Source organism: Eublepharis macularius, chromosome 3 (genome assembly GCF_028583425.1).
Source record: "Eublepharis macularius isolate TG4126 chromosome 3, MPM_Emac_v1.0, whole genome shotgun sequence".
In the NCBI taxonomy this organism is placed as follows: domain Eukaryota; kingdom Metazoa; phylum Chordata; class Lepidosauria; order Squamata; family Eublepharidae; genus Eublepharis; species Eublepharis macularius.
This window is the reverse complement of record NC_072792.1, coordinates 56,712,952-56,729,180: the sequence shown is the minus strand read 5'-3', so window position 1 is coordinate 56,729,180 and position 16,229 is coordinate 56,712,952. Positions and strand designations below refer to the sequence as shown.

Sequence of the window (16,229 nt, the reverse complement as noted above, 5' to 3'; positions counted from 1 at the left end):
TCGTTTTTAACTGTTCACCGCCCAGAGCCCCTGGGGCTGGGCGGTATATAAATTGAATAAATAAATAAATAAATAAAACTTTGAAATTGTTTGCTTTACGTAAATCTTGAAAAACTGTTCATTGTAGAGTATTATATTAGGAAAGTTTATGCAAGTTTTCAGAAAAGCTACACTTGAGTCTACAATGACCTCAATATGAAGAATTTTATGGATTTCTGGGGGGAAAAACCCCTCTACCCAGAGTTTTTGAACTTCTGGGACTAGGATATCCAAAGAGACATCTGTTTCTATACATACCTGTTGGATTGTGAAGATCTTATTCAGAAGTGCTGTTCTGGGTGCCCCATCTTCACAAAGGAAGTATGTTTACTCATTCTGTTTTGCCAGTAGCATTCTGTTCCCAGCTACTTGCTTAGCACATTCTTTATTGAACTTTAGACACAAGTAAAAACGTTTGTTCTAAAATTTCAAGACTTTTTTGACATAAAATAGTCCTTTGATTGATGCTGTGGCTGCTTTTTGATGCCTTTAATTGGCATTAGAATCCTACTCAGGTCTATTCAATGGGGCTTACTACCAGGAAAATGTTTTAACTCTTACACGGTTAATTATTTACAGCACAATCCTAAGGAGTGGCACCCTTCTGAGCTCATTGACTTAAAGCCTACAATACTGCTTAGGATTGCACTGCTAGTCCTTTTTGTTGATACTATATTTATAAAAAAAATTATGAGACAGATTGATAGGAAGGATGTAGTTTCTTATTGATTTAATATATTTGAAGGCCCCCTGAAGACTAAGACACTTCACCAAGATAAATCTACAGCATGTGTTTTGTAGATTATTGCCAATACTTTTTCAAAATATTTTAGAACAGGGACATCAGTATGAAACAATACTGAATACAATGATGCCAGTCCCATGAAATACAATTCCTTGAGTTTAGCAGTTTTGTTTTTGTTGCTGATGTATATTTTTTGCTGAAAAAAACAACAAAAAATTAAAGGCAAGTACACAAACTAAGATCACTCATAATTTAGATCTCTCATAACCCTTTCCCCATTTTTATTTCCCATAGACACCAGTACACTTAAAAAATGACTTCACTCACATAACTATTACGTTGATGTAAACATCAGCAGAGCTAGACTAATATCAAAGAAACCTCAAATCACCCCGTTTAGAAAAAAGCCTGTTGTTAAAATCGGCCTGGATCTTGTTTTTAAACCTGCCTTTCTACCACCCCCTTCCTTCCGTTCTAGCATAAAGGCAGTGAGTGACCCATTGGGTCTATATGATCTCTGAAGTGGCACTCAGCTCTTGTTTTAGTTTGCTCTATCGACTAACCCCTGGAATGCAAATATGTATCGCTCCCACCGTGGACTCACCGCAAATCACCAAAGCCGCCACCGTCTTAAGCTTCCAGCCACTTCTTGCCGGCTTCACTCTATGATTTCTCAGGAAGAAACATCCCGCCTCCTCCTCGCCTGACATTGGTGGAACCTGAACCAAGCGGTGTGCTCTGATTGGCCCGGAGGGAGGAGGGGGCTTCACCTCCATCCGGTTCGGCCGGGAATTGGGGGAGGCGAAGAGCTGGGAGGGGGATTCGCTGGCGGGCAGCTGACAGGTCGCCGCTGCGGCCATTGCGCCCTCCCCTCGCGCCCAAGGGGAGAAGAAGGCCGGGTGGGCGCCCGCCGGGCTCTCCGCAGGGGTCTCCTTCGAGCCGGTGAGAGGCGGGGCCGCTGTAGACCCCCGAGGCCGGATGGAGGCGGACGGCTGGAGGCCTCACAGCCGCCAGGGGTGGCGGGGGAGCGGGCCTGTCGCCGGGGCTCTCGTTCCCAGGGGAGGCAATTCTGAGGGCGGGGCCCGAGCTTCTCGCTGGGAACCAGGCGTGTGTTGGTGCGCCTACATTGTGTGCTTGCCAGTGTAGGGAGGAGATCAGACCCGAGCCTAGGTTTCATCTCGAGGGGTCTCCGTAGCTTTGTGTTGGGGAGCTGAGGGCAGTTTGCATGTTTGGGTACCTTTCGTAGGTTTTTTGGGGGGAGGGGGATGCGGGAAGATTTTTTTTCTGCCCCCGACGGAGAGGAAGGTATTTTGTATTTGGAGCTTCAAAGGGCTCGGTGTGAATTAGTGCGTGTTTGGGGAGGCGCTGTTTGGGTCCATGCTAGTGGGGAGAATCTGCTTTGATGCAAAATGATTTTTTTTAGTCTTCTCTACTCCCCCCCCCCACAAAAATTCTGTTTTGGTATTCAGCGATGCTCTGCAAGCGCTGCATTTTGAGTTTTTGGCCTTGTAGGTTGATGATGCCCAGAATTGCAAATCTCTTCCCTCTCCTCCATTTTTTTTAGTTGCTAATGAGCAGAAAGAGATTTTTCCCCAGCTTGAAACAGCAGAAAATCTACCTGTTGAGACCATATCCACCTCCTTATGGAGTTAGGTTGGTATATAGATGATGGGACCAGAGAAGACACCTGGAACTCTTTCCTTTTCCAGAGTAAGCTGCCTAGCTCCCCCCACTCCCATAATTGTTTTTTCAGGGTGAAGTAGGGTGAATGGTTTGTATTAGTTGGCTTGCATAAGCATTAATCAATTATATATTTCTTGCACCAATTACAAATCTGAAGGACAGCACCACAATTTTCTTATGGGATGGTGATGAGGAGATGAGGAGACTCTTTTGGGAGGAGATGAGTGTGGCTTGAATAGAGCCAGTTTGGTGTAGGGGTTAAGAGTGCGGAACTCTAATCTGGAGAGCCGGGTTTGATTCCCCACTCCTACACTTGAAGCCAGCTGGGTGACCTTGGGCTAGTCGTGGCTCTCTGGAGCTCTCTCAGCCCCACCCACCTCACAAGGAGTTTTGTTGTAGGGATAATAGCATACTTTGTAAACTGCTCTCAGTGGGCATTAAGTCGTCCTGAAGGGCGGTATATAAATCGAATGTTGTTATTATTATAATATTATTATTTACCAGCTTGCACACTATCAGTGGATGTATGATGCCGCCTGCTCGAGGAGCCTCTTCATGTGGCTTTTACATAAGGTGGAAACCATCAGTGGGGTGTATTATGTGACAAGAAAATATCTGTAGATGCTAATCTCTAATAATATGTGTATTTTTGTGACAGGTTGTCCAGTTACCTGAAAAGGCTGACTGGGAAAGGGAAGATGTCTTCTGAATCCTTTTCTTTGGTTGCACAGACTCGATTTGACTCCAAATGGCTGAAGACAGACTTGCAGGTAAGAACACCTTTTCAGTATTTAGGATGATAATTTGTTGAGTGAAAGTGTAAAATAAATATAGCCAGTTTACTAATGAAAGAACATGCCTGGAGCATCCATGCTGATAAGCAGTTTGCAAGCATACTGATATTACAATTGCTCAACAAAAAAAATGAAAACATAGAGTTGTGAAATGGGAGTGCTTAAAATGTTGTTCGAAGTCATATTGAATTACATTTAACATTCCTATTAAGCATTTGAGCTCATATTTAGACACTATCCTATGATAGTTCTGGGAAGAGTACTATAAATACCTTTGGTCCATTGCTGACTTGTTCTGTTAATGGAACACTTGTATTCTTCCTGATTATGGTTAAGAAAATGGGTTTTGGCACTAGCAGCAATAGATTTTGAATAGTAGATCTTTAGGTGGATAATGAAGGGAGAGTAAAGAGTAGTCTGTGAACTTGTTCAGGTCACTGAAGCTGCAACTGTTACCCACTCCAACTGTGATCTTTAGAAACGAGGAGACTTGGACTGGAATAACTGCAGGATTGCACTGTCAATCTTTGCTTGACATTTTGATCTTCTTTTAACTCAGATGGAGGTAGTGATTAAAGGAGAAGTGTTACATTTACTATCTGTGTAGGGATGCTTAATATAATAATAATATAACACTCAATTTATATACCTCCCTTCAGGACAACTTAATGCCAGACTCAGAGCGGATTACAAAGTGTGTTATTTTCCTCACAACAATCACCCTGTGAGGTGGTTGGTGCTGAAAGAGGTCTAAGAGAGCTGTGACTGACCCAAGGTCACTTAGCTGGCTTCAAGTGGAAGAGTGGGGAATCAAACCTTGTCCTCCAGATTAGAGTCCTGCTGCTCTTAACCGCTACATCAAACTGGCTCTTGCCATGACCTGGATAGCCCAGGGTAGCCTGATCTCATCAGATCTCAAAAACTAACCAGTGATTAAAGTCACTGTGCAGAAGCAGGCAATGGTAAACTACCTCTCCTAGTCTCTTTGTCTTCAAAGCCCCAGTAGGGGTCGCCATAAGTCAGCTATGACTTGCTGGCACTTTCCACCACCATGTGTAATATAAGAATGCTAAAGTTGGTGTTTGTGCAGGTGCCTTTTACTTATTCTACAGGAAAGATGAGGTGGAAGCAGATGTATTTTGCTTCTTGGTTCTGGGGATGACGAGAGAGTGGACAGCTTTTATAGCAACACACTAATACTACCTTAGGATCTGTTACAAAATATCAAGGGCTATGTATCTCAAGAAGCTTGGCCAGGAAAGTGATCAACTTAATTTCTTTTTTGCATTTATTTAATTTATTTATAGTCTACATTTCTTACTGAGGCTCAAGTTGAAATACAGTATTTAAGTAGTTGTATATTTTTTGTTTTTAACACTAATTGTACATTTTTAGTGTAGTCCTATGCATAGTTAACCCAGTCCAAAAACCCATTGATTTGGACTTGGACTAGAGTAACTCTGTATAGGATTGCACTGCTAGGTCATTTTAGTATAGTTTACCATGGGCCTGCTAAATATCAAGACAGTTTGTTTTACTGTTATTTTTCTTTGTGCTATCAGTGGAAAAGCCATCCAGTTTTAACTAATTTTATACATTATCGCTTAGTGGGCCTTGTAGGATGTGGAATTTTGGCCCTAGCTCTCATGCATCAGGGTCCAATTTGGCTTAAGTGCCTTCCTTTGACTTTAGACAGAGAGGGGTGGGTTGGATGCTACCCTAGTTCACCTGTTCTCTACCTCTAGTCCCTTCTGAGCTGGGAGTCAGAGCTCATCTGTCCACCTTGATTTCTTTCCTCAAGCCTTTTGAAGGCTAGCCAGGCCTGGGGCATGCCCAGTGGCTTCCTTCTATCTAGAAGTCTTAGGTGGCCCAGCTTGGGAGGGATCAGTAGGGCCTCCTGACCAATTTCTGCCTTGTTACTCCCCTCAGGGTAGAGCTTTCCATCAGCTGATTGTGAGACAGCTGATTGTCAAAGGGCTAGCTATTAGTAGGGGCTTGACCCTTATAAAGAGTTGCACCCCAGCCAGCCATTAATTGGCTGGCTGTTGTGCAGCTCTTTATAATGTTCCTCAGCCAACTCACGGTGCTGAGTGGCTTCTGTGCTTGACCCTGTGGGGAGTTGAGCAGGAGGGGGGGAGGATTTTGTTTCCACTGCCCTGACACATCTCACTGAGAAATTATACAATTTGACTAATTTGAACATATCTTTTAAGCATGTTTGATGCTATCCTCAAAATATTGATGTTCAATGATAAATGTGCAAGTTAGTGCAAATGTCAGTAGTTATCCAAATGAACCCAGTAAATAGTTTTCTGAGTCCTCCCATATTCATATTGGATGTCTTTGCTTAAACACCCTGGGTTGCAATTAGGGGTGTGCAAAGGCACACCGTTTCGGGTTTCTCGTTTCGGGTTTACTCGAAACAAGAATCCGTTTCGGATACAGCAAAACCCGAAACGGCTAGCCATTTCGGGTTTAGCAGTTCGGGTATTGTTTCGGGTTGTTTCGGGTTTTTCAATGGGAAAATGCCTCCGTCTTCCCGGATGCCTGGGGGAGGCATTTTCCCACCGAATCAAGCCAAAATTGGTGGGGACCTTCCTCTAACTCCTCTCTAACAACCCCCCAAGTTTCAGACCGATTGGACTTTGGGCACAAAGGGCACAACAGGGTATGATAGCAGTGTACTACACAAAATAATGCAACCCACTTCACCGTTTTTGACAGCAATTGTGTTTGGGTGATTCTCTGATGTGAAGTGAGTTGTGTTATTTTTGAGTAGTACACTGCTTTCATGCCCTGTTGTGCCTTCCTACTGTGTAACCTAAAGCAGTTAAAGAAATAAAGTGCTTTTGACAGCATTTTTTTTGGGTGATTCTTTAATGTGAAGTGAGTTGTGTTATTTTTGTGTAAGATACTGCTGCCATGCCCTTTGGTGTGCCCCCTGCTGTGTAACCTAAAGCTGTTCAAGAAATAAAGTGTTTTTGACAGGAATTGTGTTTTTGTGATTCTCTGATGTTAAGTGAGTTGTGTTATTTTTGTGAGGTGGAATGCTGGAATGGTGTGCCCCCCCTGCTGTGTAACCTAAAGCAGTTAAAGAAATAAAGTGTTTTTGACAGGAATTGTGTTTTTGTGATTCTCTGATGTTAAGCGAGTTGTGTTAATTTTTCTGTGTGGGGGACTGCTGGTGTAATGTGTCATAATGCTTTGCCTACTTGTACTTTGAAAGGGAGAAAATAATGTTTAAAAAACTTTATTTTGTGTTGTTCATGTTTTATTCTTTGTTGTGCAGTTGGTTCCCATCATAGGGAACAATGGGGCTGGCTGGCCGGCCAGCCATCTCTGTAGGTGGTGGGGGAATTTGAGGGAGGGTGTCTGTGGTTCAGGTGCTCTTTCACGGGGACCAGCTGGCACTCAGAAGTGTGCCCACCATTGTGGCACCCCTGGGCTGTGCAGAATTGCCCAGGGAAAGAGAGTTTAGAAGTTCCCAGCATAGGGAACAAAGGGAGAGGGCTGGCCTTTGCCAGCCTGTTCCTGGGGTTATGGGTGTGGGGCTGCTGGGGGTGGATTTGGGTCTGTGAGGGGCTAATGTGGGGATTTGGGTCTGTGTGTGGCAGCTGGGGGGGGAATTGGGTTTGTGTGGGGCTGTAGGGGGTGGACTTTGGGGGCTGAGAGCACCTACTTGGGGAGGCCATGAAATGCCCCCCCAGTGGGAGCTGGCTGAGCCTTGGTGGGGGGTGGGAGTAGAGGTGGGAGAAGGGCCCCTGGGGGTTGCATGCAAAATGCCACCCCTGGCAAGACAAGCCTCCCCCAGCTGTAAGTAGTAGAGAAAAGAGCACCTACTTGGGGAGGGCATGAAATGCCCCCCCCAGGTGGGAGCAAGCTGTGCCTTGGTGGGGGGTGGGAGGAAAGGTGGGAGAAGGGCCCCTGAGGGTTGGGGGGCATTTTGCATGCAAAATGCCACCCCTGGCAAGACAAGCCTGCCTCTTCATTTTTTCCCCATAGGAAATAATGAAGAAGATTAGCAGCAGCAAGCTAAAAAGACGTTCACGTTTCCCTTTTTTAGGCGAGGATAGGGGGACCTGGTTTGGGGGGCCATAACATGGCCCCCCAAAGTCCAATCGGTCTGAAACTTGGGGGGTTGTTAGAGAGGAGTTAGAGGAAGGTCCCCACCAATTTTGGCTTGATTCGGTTGGAAAATGCTTCCCCCAGGCATCCGGGAAACAGGTTGTTTCGGGTTTTTTTCGGGTATCATATACCCGAATTGCACAACCCTAGTTGCAATTATTAAGATGGAAATTAGGTAGTTGGTTAGATCTGTTGGGGAAAAAAGAGCACAGAGTTGCCATTGCTGAGGTATATGTAGGACTTTAGTACAATGAGGTGTTTTGAGCTCCTTGGTGACAACTGGGTTCTATCTTCGTTTTAAAAACAATTAGCTTGGCAGATGTAGAACACTGAAAGACTATACTAAGGTTTACTTATCCTGGGGTTTAGTTCACCTTTACCAGGAATATGATGATCATTGTAATTGATAGCAACTAATTTATTGTTGCAAATTTATTATCTTTATTTATACCCTAACTTTCTCCCCAGGGATTACCCAAAGTGGCTCACATCATTTTACCCTCACAACAACCCTGTGAGGTAGGTTTAGGATGAGAGGGTGTGCCTGGCCCAAAATCACCCAGTGAGCTTCCATGGCAGAGTGGTGATTTGAACCAGGGCCTCCCATAACCTAATCTGACACTCAGAATCACTACAGCATACTGGCTCTTCCGATATTCTTGAGTCCAAATGAAAGTTTAAATGCTTTTGTAGCTGAGGTAAAACTAAAATCTTAACTTGATTGATTATTTATATGTTTATTGTACTCAAATAGGGTCCCCAAGGCAGCTAATATTATGCAGGGCAGGCAACAAGCATTTTTCTAAGTGTAAGTTGGTCAAACTTATAGTAAACCTTATAATTTAAAACCAAAAATTCAGTTTCTAAGGGGAAACAAAAGTCCCTAAAAATCTTTCACCTTGGGATGATTGTGATACTTTACAGTGGTGCACACATCTAATATCTTGAAATTACATCAGGCAGGTTGATTCATCCTGGAATGTTCAGTTTAATCAAGAGACATTTTATTCTTGACAAACTTTTTTTACATGAAATAAATTTTGTCTATCACTGAAGATGGACCCCTGTTGAAGCTCAGTGTTTCAAATACCTCTTCAGGACATTATTTCTTTGCTGCTCCTGATTGGTTGAACTCTTTTGAAGGGACGAGGCTGTGGCTCAGAAGTAGATCATCTGTTTGAATGCAGGAGGACTCAAGTTCAATCCTGGGCATCTCTATAAGGCATCCTCATGCTCGCATTTCCAACTCTTCCATCCTATTTCCTTGTCATAGTTTTCAGTCTTAATGTTAGATGACAAAGGAGGGGGCAGTGTGGATCTTTGGGGTTCCTGGTTTGCTTTGGAAACTCGTGGTTCACTTGTGCAAAAGAATGATAACCATGTCATGTTGGAGTCCTGAGATTGTAGAATGGACAATTCCACTTCAGATTGCTGGTGGGAAATTCTAGCTAGGGGGTGTGCAGCACGCCCCCCCAACACCCCCCCCTTTAGGAAATCCTTATCTGGGTTCCAGGGAAACAAACAAACAAAAAAATCCAGATTCTGGGTAAGGTGCTGTAGTCCAATTTGGCAAGAGTAGAACATCCTGGATTTATTTGTCCATTATTTTCTATGGGGAACCCTATCTGGGGCTATCCGATGGACTCTGTGTGTGTGTGTGTGTGTGTGTGTGTGTCATTTTTCAAGCAAACTCCACCAAATTTACAGAGAACCTACTCCTGACTGTACTCTAAGCACCCCTCAAGTTTCAGAAAGAGTGAACCCCAGGGTCCAATTCTGTGGGGCCCCTGAACGAGGTGCCCCCAGCCACTCTCCATTGTTTCCTATGGCAGGAAAAAGTCAAAGCTGACTCCTGTTACAGAAACACACTGGGGCAAGGCTGCCATGGCCAAGGCACACTCTGAAGTGCAAGCTCAACACACAGAAACCCCAACAGAACCAAACTGCAGCCCTCCACTACTCAAGCGCCCCCTGAACAAGTTGCCCACAGCCACTCTCCATTGTTTCCTATGGCAGAAAAAAAATCCAAACTGGCTTTCAGGTCAAAACGCACAGGAGCAAGGCAGCCACTGGCCAGAAGCACTCTCCCAAATGCAAGCCTCAAACTAGAGAAAGCCCAACAGAACCAAACTGAAGCAAGGAAATGGAATTGTCTCAGAATCAAAGTGAATCAAAACCAACATCAAACCAGAGAATTATGTCAAAACGGCAAATTCCAGCCAAACCATACTGAAGCAAGGGACACTTGCAATTTAGCCCAACTGAACCAGTGTCATTCACAGAAGCCAGGTAGGCAGGAAAGCTGCACAGATTGGCCACCTACTCCCCTCTCCCTGCCTCACTCTTTCTCCCCCTCCTCTCTTGGGAAAAAAATAATGGAAGAAGTCCAGGAAGGAGCCAGCCTGAGGCTGAAGTACCATTTCCTGGATTAACCTGGATTTATCTAGGGGCCTGGTTCCAGGTTCCCAGTTTGAACCTAGATTTTCTGATTTGATTTAGGAAAGCAAGATTTAGCCAGATTGGTAATCTCTTTCATTCCCCAAATCCTGGACCTGGATTACACATCCTTAATTCTAGCTTTGAATGTTCTTTTGATAAAAACAGAGCGTTAGGAAGTAGAGCAAAAGATTCTTTTCCTTATCTTTGCTTGCCGTGCTGTTTTCTGTTTGCAAGGATAGAAGCATTTAAGTGTCACCTCCCTGATCCTCCAGCTGCAGTCTGAAATGATACTGACTACCACCTGTAATACAAGCAGAGTTCCATATGCAGGTTCCAATGCCCAAAATATGGTTATCAGATTTTCTCTGCATATTAGGCAGAATGGTTCTGGCTTTTGATTCTCCATGAGCTGATCAGATGAGTGGATAATTAAATACTGCACCGCAGTATGGTGGAAAAATATCCACTGTTATCCACATATGTTTTGAAGTTTCTCTTGGCTCAGTCCCATGCATATATACTCTGAAGTAAGGCCCTTTGCATCCACATGCATGATTAACTTTGTATCAGTGTATATGTAGACTATTTCATTTACACCCTGCCTTTCTCTCCAGTGGGGACCCACTGGTCTGACTGTGGTGGAGCTGGGCCAGGAAGATAGAGTGAGGGGTGGGGTGTGGTGGAGGACAAAAGGCACCCTCACCCAAGGATCTTCCCACAGCAAGGCCAAGAGCTGGAAATAAGAGGCTTCTTTCAGTCTCTTTAAAGCAGCAGCAGCCAAAAGCACAATCCCAAATCCTTCCACACACTCTCCCACTCCAACCCCAGCAAAATGCTGACATAGATCAGAACAGGAGGTCTGTGGTTGGCTGACAGACTTGCCTAACAGGGTTTGGAAGGGTGAGATTGGTGTGCCCATGGCTACAGAAGGCCTACCTCCTTGGTTGCCTAGGGGATTGACCCCCAGCTCCTGACTGTATAGGGCAGAATGGAAGCTCTCCAGATGGCTAGGAGAGCTACCAATCAAGGGTAAGTGGGCTATGATTGGAGTTTCCAATGGCAATAAAAGGTCTGGGCCCATTGTTGCCTAGGGGATCAATGGATCGGCACCAGCCTGTCTGCAGTTATGAATCATTCACGAAACTAATGAAACAGGCCAAAAAGTTGTGAATTTTGTGATAATTGCAGCCCCACAAAATGCTGTTTCGTGACACATGAAATGGCTCATTTCGTGACAAAATTTGCTTTGTATTTCAATTCATGTCCATGTCTATTCTCCTCCATTTTATCCTCACAACAACCTTGTGAAGGCAGTTATGCTTAGGGGTTGCAGCTCTACTCTCATTCCTTCATCACTAGACACTGTCATAGCATAGTTTTATGGGTTGGGGACCCCCAGTAACAGGACTTAGGAGGAATTTCAAGCTTGCATGGGAGAGGCAGAACCAAGAAAACTGCGCTGCATGGGCTGAATTCTTTCCACTCACGGAATCAGTGTGCTGGATTCACCCTTTATACATAGCAGTAAGAGGGGAGCAATGCATCCCCCCACTTCAGCTCTTTGCAGTAATACCTGTAAAATACGTGCATGTGTGTATGTCGATGAGTGCTTGTAAAAAAATAAACAGAAGTCTTTTATTGCTCCACAAGAGAAGCAAATCAGCATCAAGTACAAGTTTTGTTTTATTGAGTTATATTATATCTTTATCAGTTCATGTTGTCCCAGGTTTGTCTGGGAATGATTTGAACCCCAGTCTGAAATAATATATTCCAGAACCAATTTAACCACTCTAACTGATGTTTGTGAAAACCAGGCCTTAGTTGCTGCTGCATCACAGTCTAACATGTTTATTTTTTTAAAAAATTATGTTGCTGAGGTTAGCAGAACACAGGTAACTCAGCTGTTCAGATACCAATTTAAAGTTCCAAATTACCTAATTGTACTGTTGATTAATTGTAGCAGTTGCTTTGGTGACTTGAGGATTGGAGTACAAAAGAAATATTTTTGTGGTACTCTAGGAAGCAGATATCAAAACTCATTATAATTGTTTTTTTTCCCCTTCAAAAAGCTTGCTTTTACACGGGATGGACTCTGTGGCCTGTGGAATGAAATGGTGAAAGATGGTGAAATCGTATACACTGGTTCAGAAATTTCCCAAAGTGGTGAAGCTTCTCCACGGAAAGGTGGGTTCCCTTTTTCTCACTTATCCCAATTATAGAGGGAAAATATATATTAGTTAAGGAGTATTTAATGTATATTAATTAAGGATTAAAAGTTAATTTTTAATGAATACAGAGGATTCACCATGATTTACAGTTTATTTGGTTGGATTTACTACTACTGTGAATGGAGCAAATTTACAAAAGGGGTTTTTGTTGCTGCCTTCTTTCTGCCACCCTCTGACAATCCCCCTCCAGGCATAGCTGAGGTTCTACTTCTTCCTTCAAACAGTATACAGTGTGGCATCATGGGCAGCAGCAAGATAGGGGAGTTGACAAAAATCAACCTCCCACACTTGTGTGAATGGAACAGAGTGAGATAGCATTCTGGGTGCCCACCATATGACTATCTGGGCTGGACTATAGGTATAAATATAGCTTGATGACCTGGTAATTGTTGGACAGGAAGGCTGTCAGGTTTGCTGAATAGCCTGATTAGGTTAGGTGGGTGAGGGGAAGCACGGAAGGGCATTAATGGGATTAAGCTGGGAGTCTCCTCAGGAATAGAGATGGGTACAAAATGGGAAAAAAATGAAACGAGCGTTTCGTGTTTTGTCGCATTCCATGAATGATGAACTTTCACAAAATTGTCCCATTTCATGAAACAATTTTTTAGTTTCGTGATTCATCAGAACCCAGGGCACGTCAATGGCCCCCTTCATACCCAGAGATGCCAAACTTGCAGGGAGACATCAGCAGGCTCTCTTCCACCCACCCTCACCCAACAAGCCAGCAAGAAGAAATGCTCTAAATAAGAATATAAACAAAGAAAATTAAAGGGAAAAAGGTAGGCCTCAGTCAAGCTAGCGCCAGAGCCAGGCAATGCCCTGAGACTGGAGTTGGGCGGGATGGAGGAAAGAAGGCACCCTCACCCAATGACCTTCCCAGCAAGGCCAAGAGCTGAAAATAAGAAAGAGGCTTTTCAGTCTCTTTTAAAATGGCAACAAATCCAGCCAAAAGCTCCCAATTCCACTCTCTCACTCCAAATCCCAGCAAGAGGTCCTCCCTCTCTCTCTGTCTACTGAAACTGAAAAGCATGAGGCAGAGAACTGTGCCTTATATAAGAAATGCTCGCATAGAGCAGAACAGGAGGTCTCTGGTTGGCAGACAGACTTGCCTAACACAGTTTGGAGGGATGAGATTGGTGTTCCCATGGTTACAGAAGGCCCATCTCAGTTGCCTAGGGGATTAACCCCCCTGCTCCTTGCTGTATATGGCGGAATGGAAGCTCTCCAGTTGGCAGAGAGAGCTGCCTATCAAGGTTATGTGGGCTAAGACTGGAGTTTCCTATGTCAACAAAAGGTCTGCAGACATTCCGAGCCTATGTTGCCTAGGGACTTAATGGATCGGCGCCAGCCTGTCTGGCATCATGAATCATTAATGAATCGAACGAATCAGGCTAAAAAGGCGTGAATTTCATGAAAACCATGGCCCCACAAAATGTGTTTCGCGAAACACGAATTGGCCTGATTCATCACAAAATTTGATCCGTATTTCGATTCATGCCCATGTCTACTCAGAAAGCCACATTATCTCTGCTTCTCTCCGGGCCATGGGGGCTGTTCAGTCAGTCATCACCCTGTGACTCATGGCTTGGTAACTTTCTAGCCTCCAAGCCAGCTGGCATCCATTCTGCCTGGGGCTAGGCAGTGTCTGGGACGTCTGCGAAAGGGTTTATGATATTCCATATCCATAAACTGCCCTTTCAGTATGAGGAAGGGATCTGACTGCTAACAGTAGAGGAATGAATTTAGTAATGCAGTAAATCCAACTTTCTAGAGGTATGTATACATACTAGTTGCTAAATTGTATGGCAAAAAGCCTTCCTAAAGTAATGCATGCTGCCTATTTAAATTCAGTGAAATCTGTTAATGTATTTATTGTAACAGAAGAACTAGTTGTTATTTAGCATATGTAAATATAAAGCCTGATTAATTGCAGCATCAGTTTTATTACAGAAACAGTGATAGAACTTCAGTTTGCAGATGAAAAAAATTATCTTTTGGAGTATGGCTGAACAATGTTTCAGATTTTTAAGTAGAAATGGTCACAGAGTTACTCAGTGAAACAGGAGATGTAGCACCTATGCAGTAAAGCTAGTGTTGCTTTCTCTCCCCTGCCATGCCCTCCCCCCCCCCCCCCGATGGTAGAGAATGCCATCAAGTTATCAAGTTATAGCTGACTTATGATGTGGTTTGCCGTTGCCTGCCTCTGCAATCCTAGTCTTCATTGGAGGTATCCTATTCAGTCACTACACGAGGGTGACCCCAAGATCTGGCGAGATTGGGCTTGCCTGGGCTATCTGGTCAGGGCTCCCCCCCTATTTTTAATGATGCTGTCAGTGTGAATCTGAGGACACAGAAGGATATTTTCAATTATGAGTTGAGTAATTCCTTGATGCAAAAAAGATTACAAAAATGATTTACATAGTTATATTTGTTCTGTAGATGAAAGCACTGAAGGGCAGACTGGATCAAAGAAAGAAGAACAGAATGATAAAGAGAGGAAAGATGAAGAGGATACTCCATTACCTACTTATAGAGCCAAATCAATTGTTGAAAGCTGGGTTTGGGGCAGACAGCCAGGTAATATAATCTCTTTCTGGGTTTTCTTGTTGTGGAATAGAATTTTATATCATATTGTGAAGGGGTAGCCATGTTAGTCACATATTTGAAAACATGAACTGTGACTCAAGAAAGCTCATAATGAAATAAATATTTGTTTTTGAGGTGACACTAGTCTTTGGTTTTATATTACATTGTGCAATATACTACCAGATATACTTGTCAGTATGGTCTTCTGTTTCTGCAGAAGTGTTAGATTATATATTTTAGGAGCAGATCTTGCTGTTCTACAAAAGAATTAAGAGCTATGAGGATTGTGTATATATGCTCAAAGACAAGAGGGGTGAGGTGCGTTCTGTCCCATTTGGGTAATGGTTTGGTTTGTGGAATAGCCTCACACCTTTAACTAACAAAACTGAACCCACAATGTTAGTGCTGGACTCTGATCAGAAAGGGTTGTTCTGGTGGAATGATTAACTCATGTTTAGTATGATTGGTTTAAGATTGTTATAGGCAATATTTTATTTATTTTATTTTTATCTCCCCTTTCAGCCCAAAGTGGTTCACAGGAATCAAAACACTGTACAAATGATAATTAAAATTCAACTAATCTTTTTTGTTGTAGAGGAGAATCTCATCAAAGCTAGATTTAGGCACATTGGCTGCTGTCCCCTGTCCCCTGATGCCTCCAGCAGTTTTAGTTGGAAACTAACGGGAACTGTTTATTGTCATAAATGTTTTTTTAAGGTATTGAGTGGCATGTTGCTGGTTGTAGATGAACTCAGAAACCCTTTTTCAAAGTGCCATGCAATGTTTCTGCTACATATGTTATGATGACTGCTGTAACTTTTGAATGCATAGAAATTGGCAGTTAACCTGTGCAGGAGATCCTTGATGTATTCTGGCTCCCTAGCAGATTCTCTGTGTGCTTGTAGAAGTGCTTTTCCTATTCAAACATTAGTGCTTATAACATAGATTCATAGCGGCAATTCTGTTCCTTCAGATGGTTAATAGGACTATCTTCTAAATAGTATTCTATCATCATTGGCCCTAAACAAGTAGTCTTGCTCCTGTATGGATGTTTTGAAGCCAGAGGTGGGAGAATAGGTATTGTAGTGGTACAAAACTGAAGTACAGTAATCTTTAGAGATGTCCAGAATATATTTATGCCTGAAAAATCTAGTTACTGAGGTCAAAAGGAACCTCAGTAGGTTGGTTGCTGTTTCTTAGGTACTGTATTGTGAATAGATATTTCTAGAATGTTCTACAGAAAGAGGAGAGTTCTAAGACCTGGTTGTAGGGGGTGTACTGTGCACTTAAAAAAATTGGTATTATTTGGATCTGGGTATCTGGAATATGACACACACACACACACACACACACACACACACAGAGTATTCTGGATATTAGGGACAAAAATACTGATCTAGTATTCAAATCTGGGTTTTTTCCCTGCAATTCAAATACATTTGGCTCCATTATTCTCTGTGAGGGAACCTAGCTGGGGTGCTGGGGATGTGTTTATGCAAACTCCATCACAATAAGGAACGTAGTTCTTCCTGTCCACTACTGATCCTCCCATTTTCAGTAAGTTTGGACCCAGGGGCCCAATTCTGTGGA

At 43.3% G+C, this 16,229-nt stretch overlaps 1 protein-coding gene across 1 annotated transcript in view; it reads left to right on the top strand.

Moving 5' to 3' along the window:
• The first annotated feature begins 1,613 nt into the window (after positions 1-1,613).
• Positions 1,614-16,229, top strand: part of HERC2 (HECT and RLD domain containing E3 ubiquitin protein ligase 2) — a 128,009-nt gene continuing 113,393 nt past the window's right edge. Inside the window, exons 1-4 of the mRNA XM_054973254.1 lie at positions 1,614-1,726; positions 3,126-3,237; positions 11,895-12,009; positions 14,493-14,630. Coding sequence (XP_054829229.1) covers positions 3,166-3,237; positions 11,895-12,009; positions 14,493-14,630 — 325 coding nt within the window. The 5' untranslated portion in view covers positions 1,614-1,726; positions 3,126-3,165. The remainder of the gene's footprint in view (positions 1,727-3,125; positions 3,238-11,894; positions 12,010-14,492; positions 14,631-16,229) is intronic.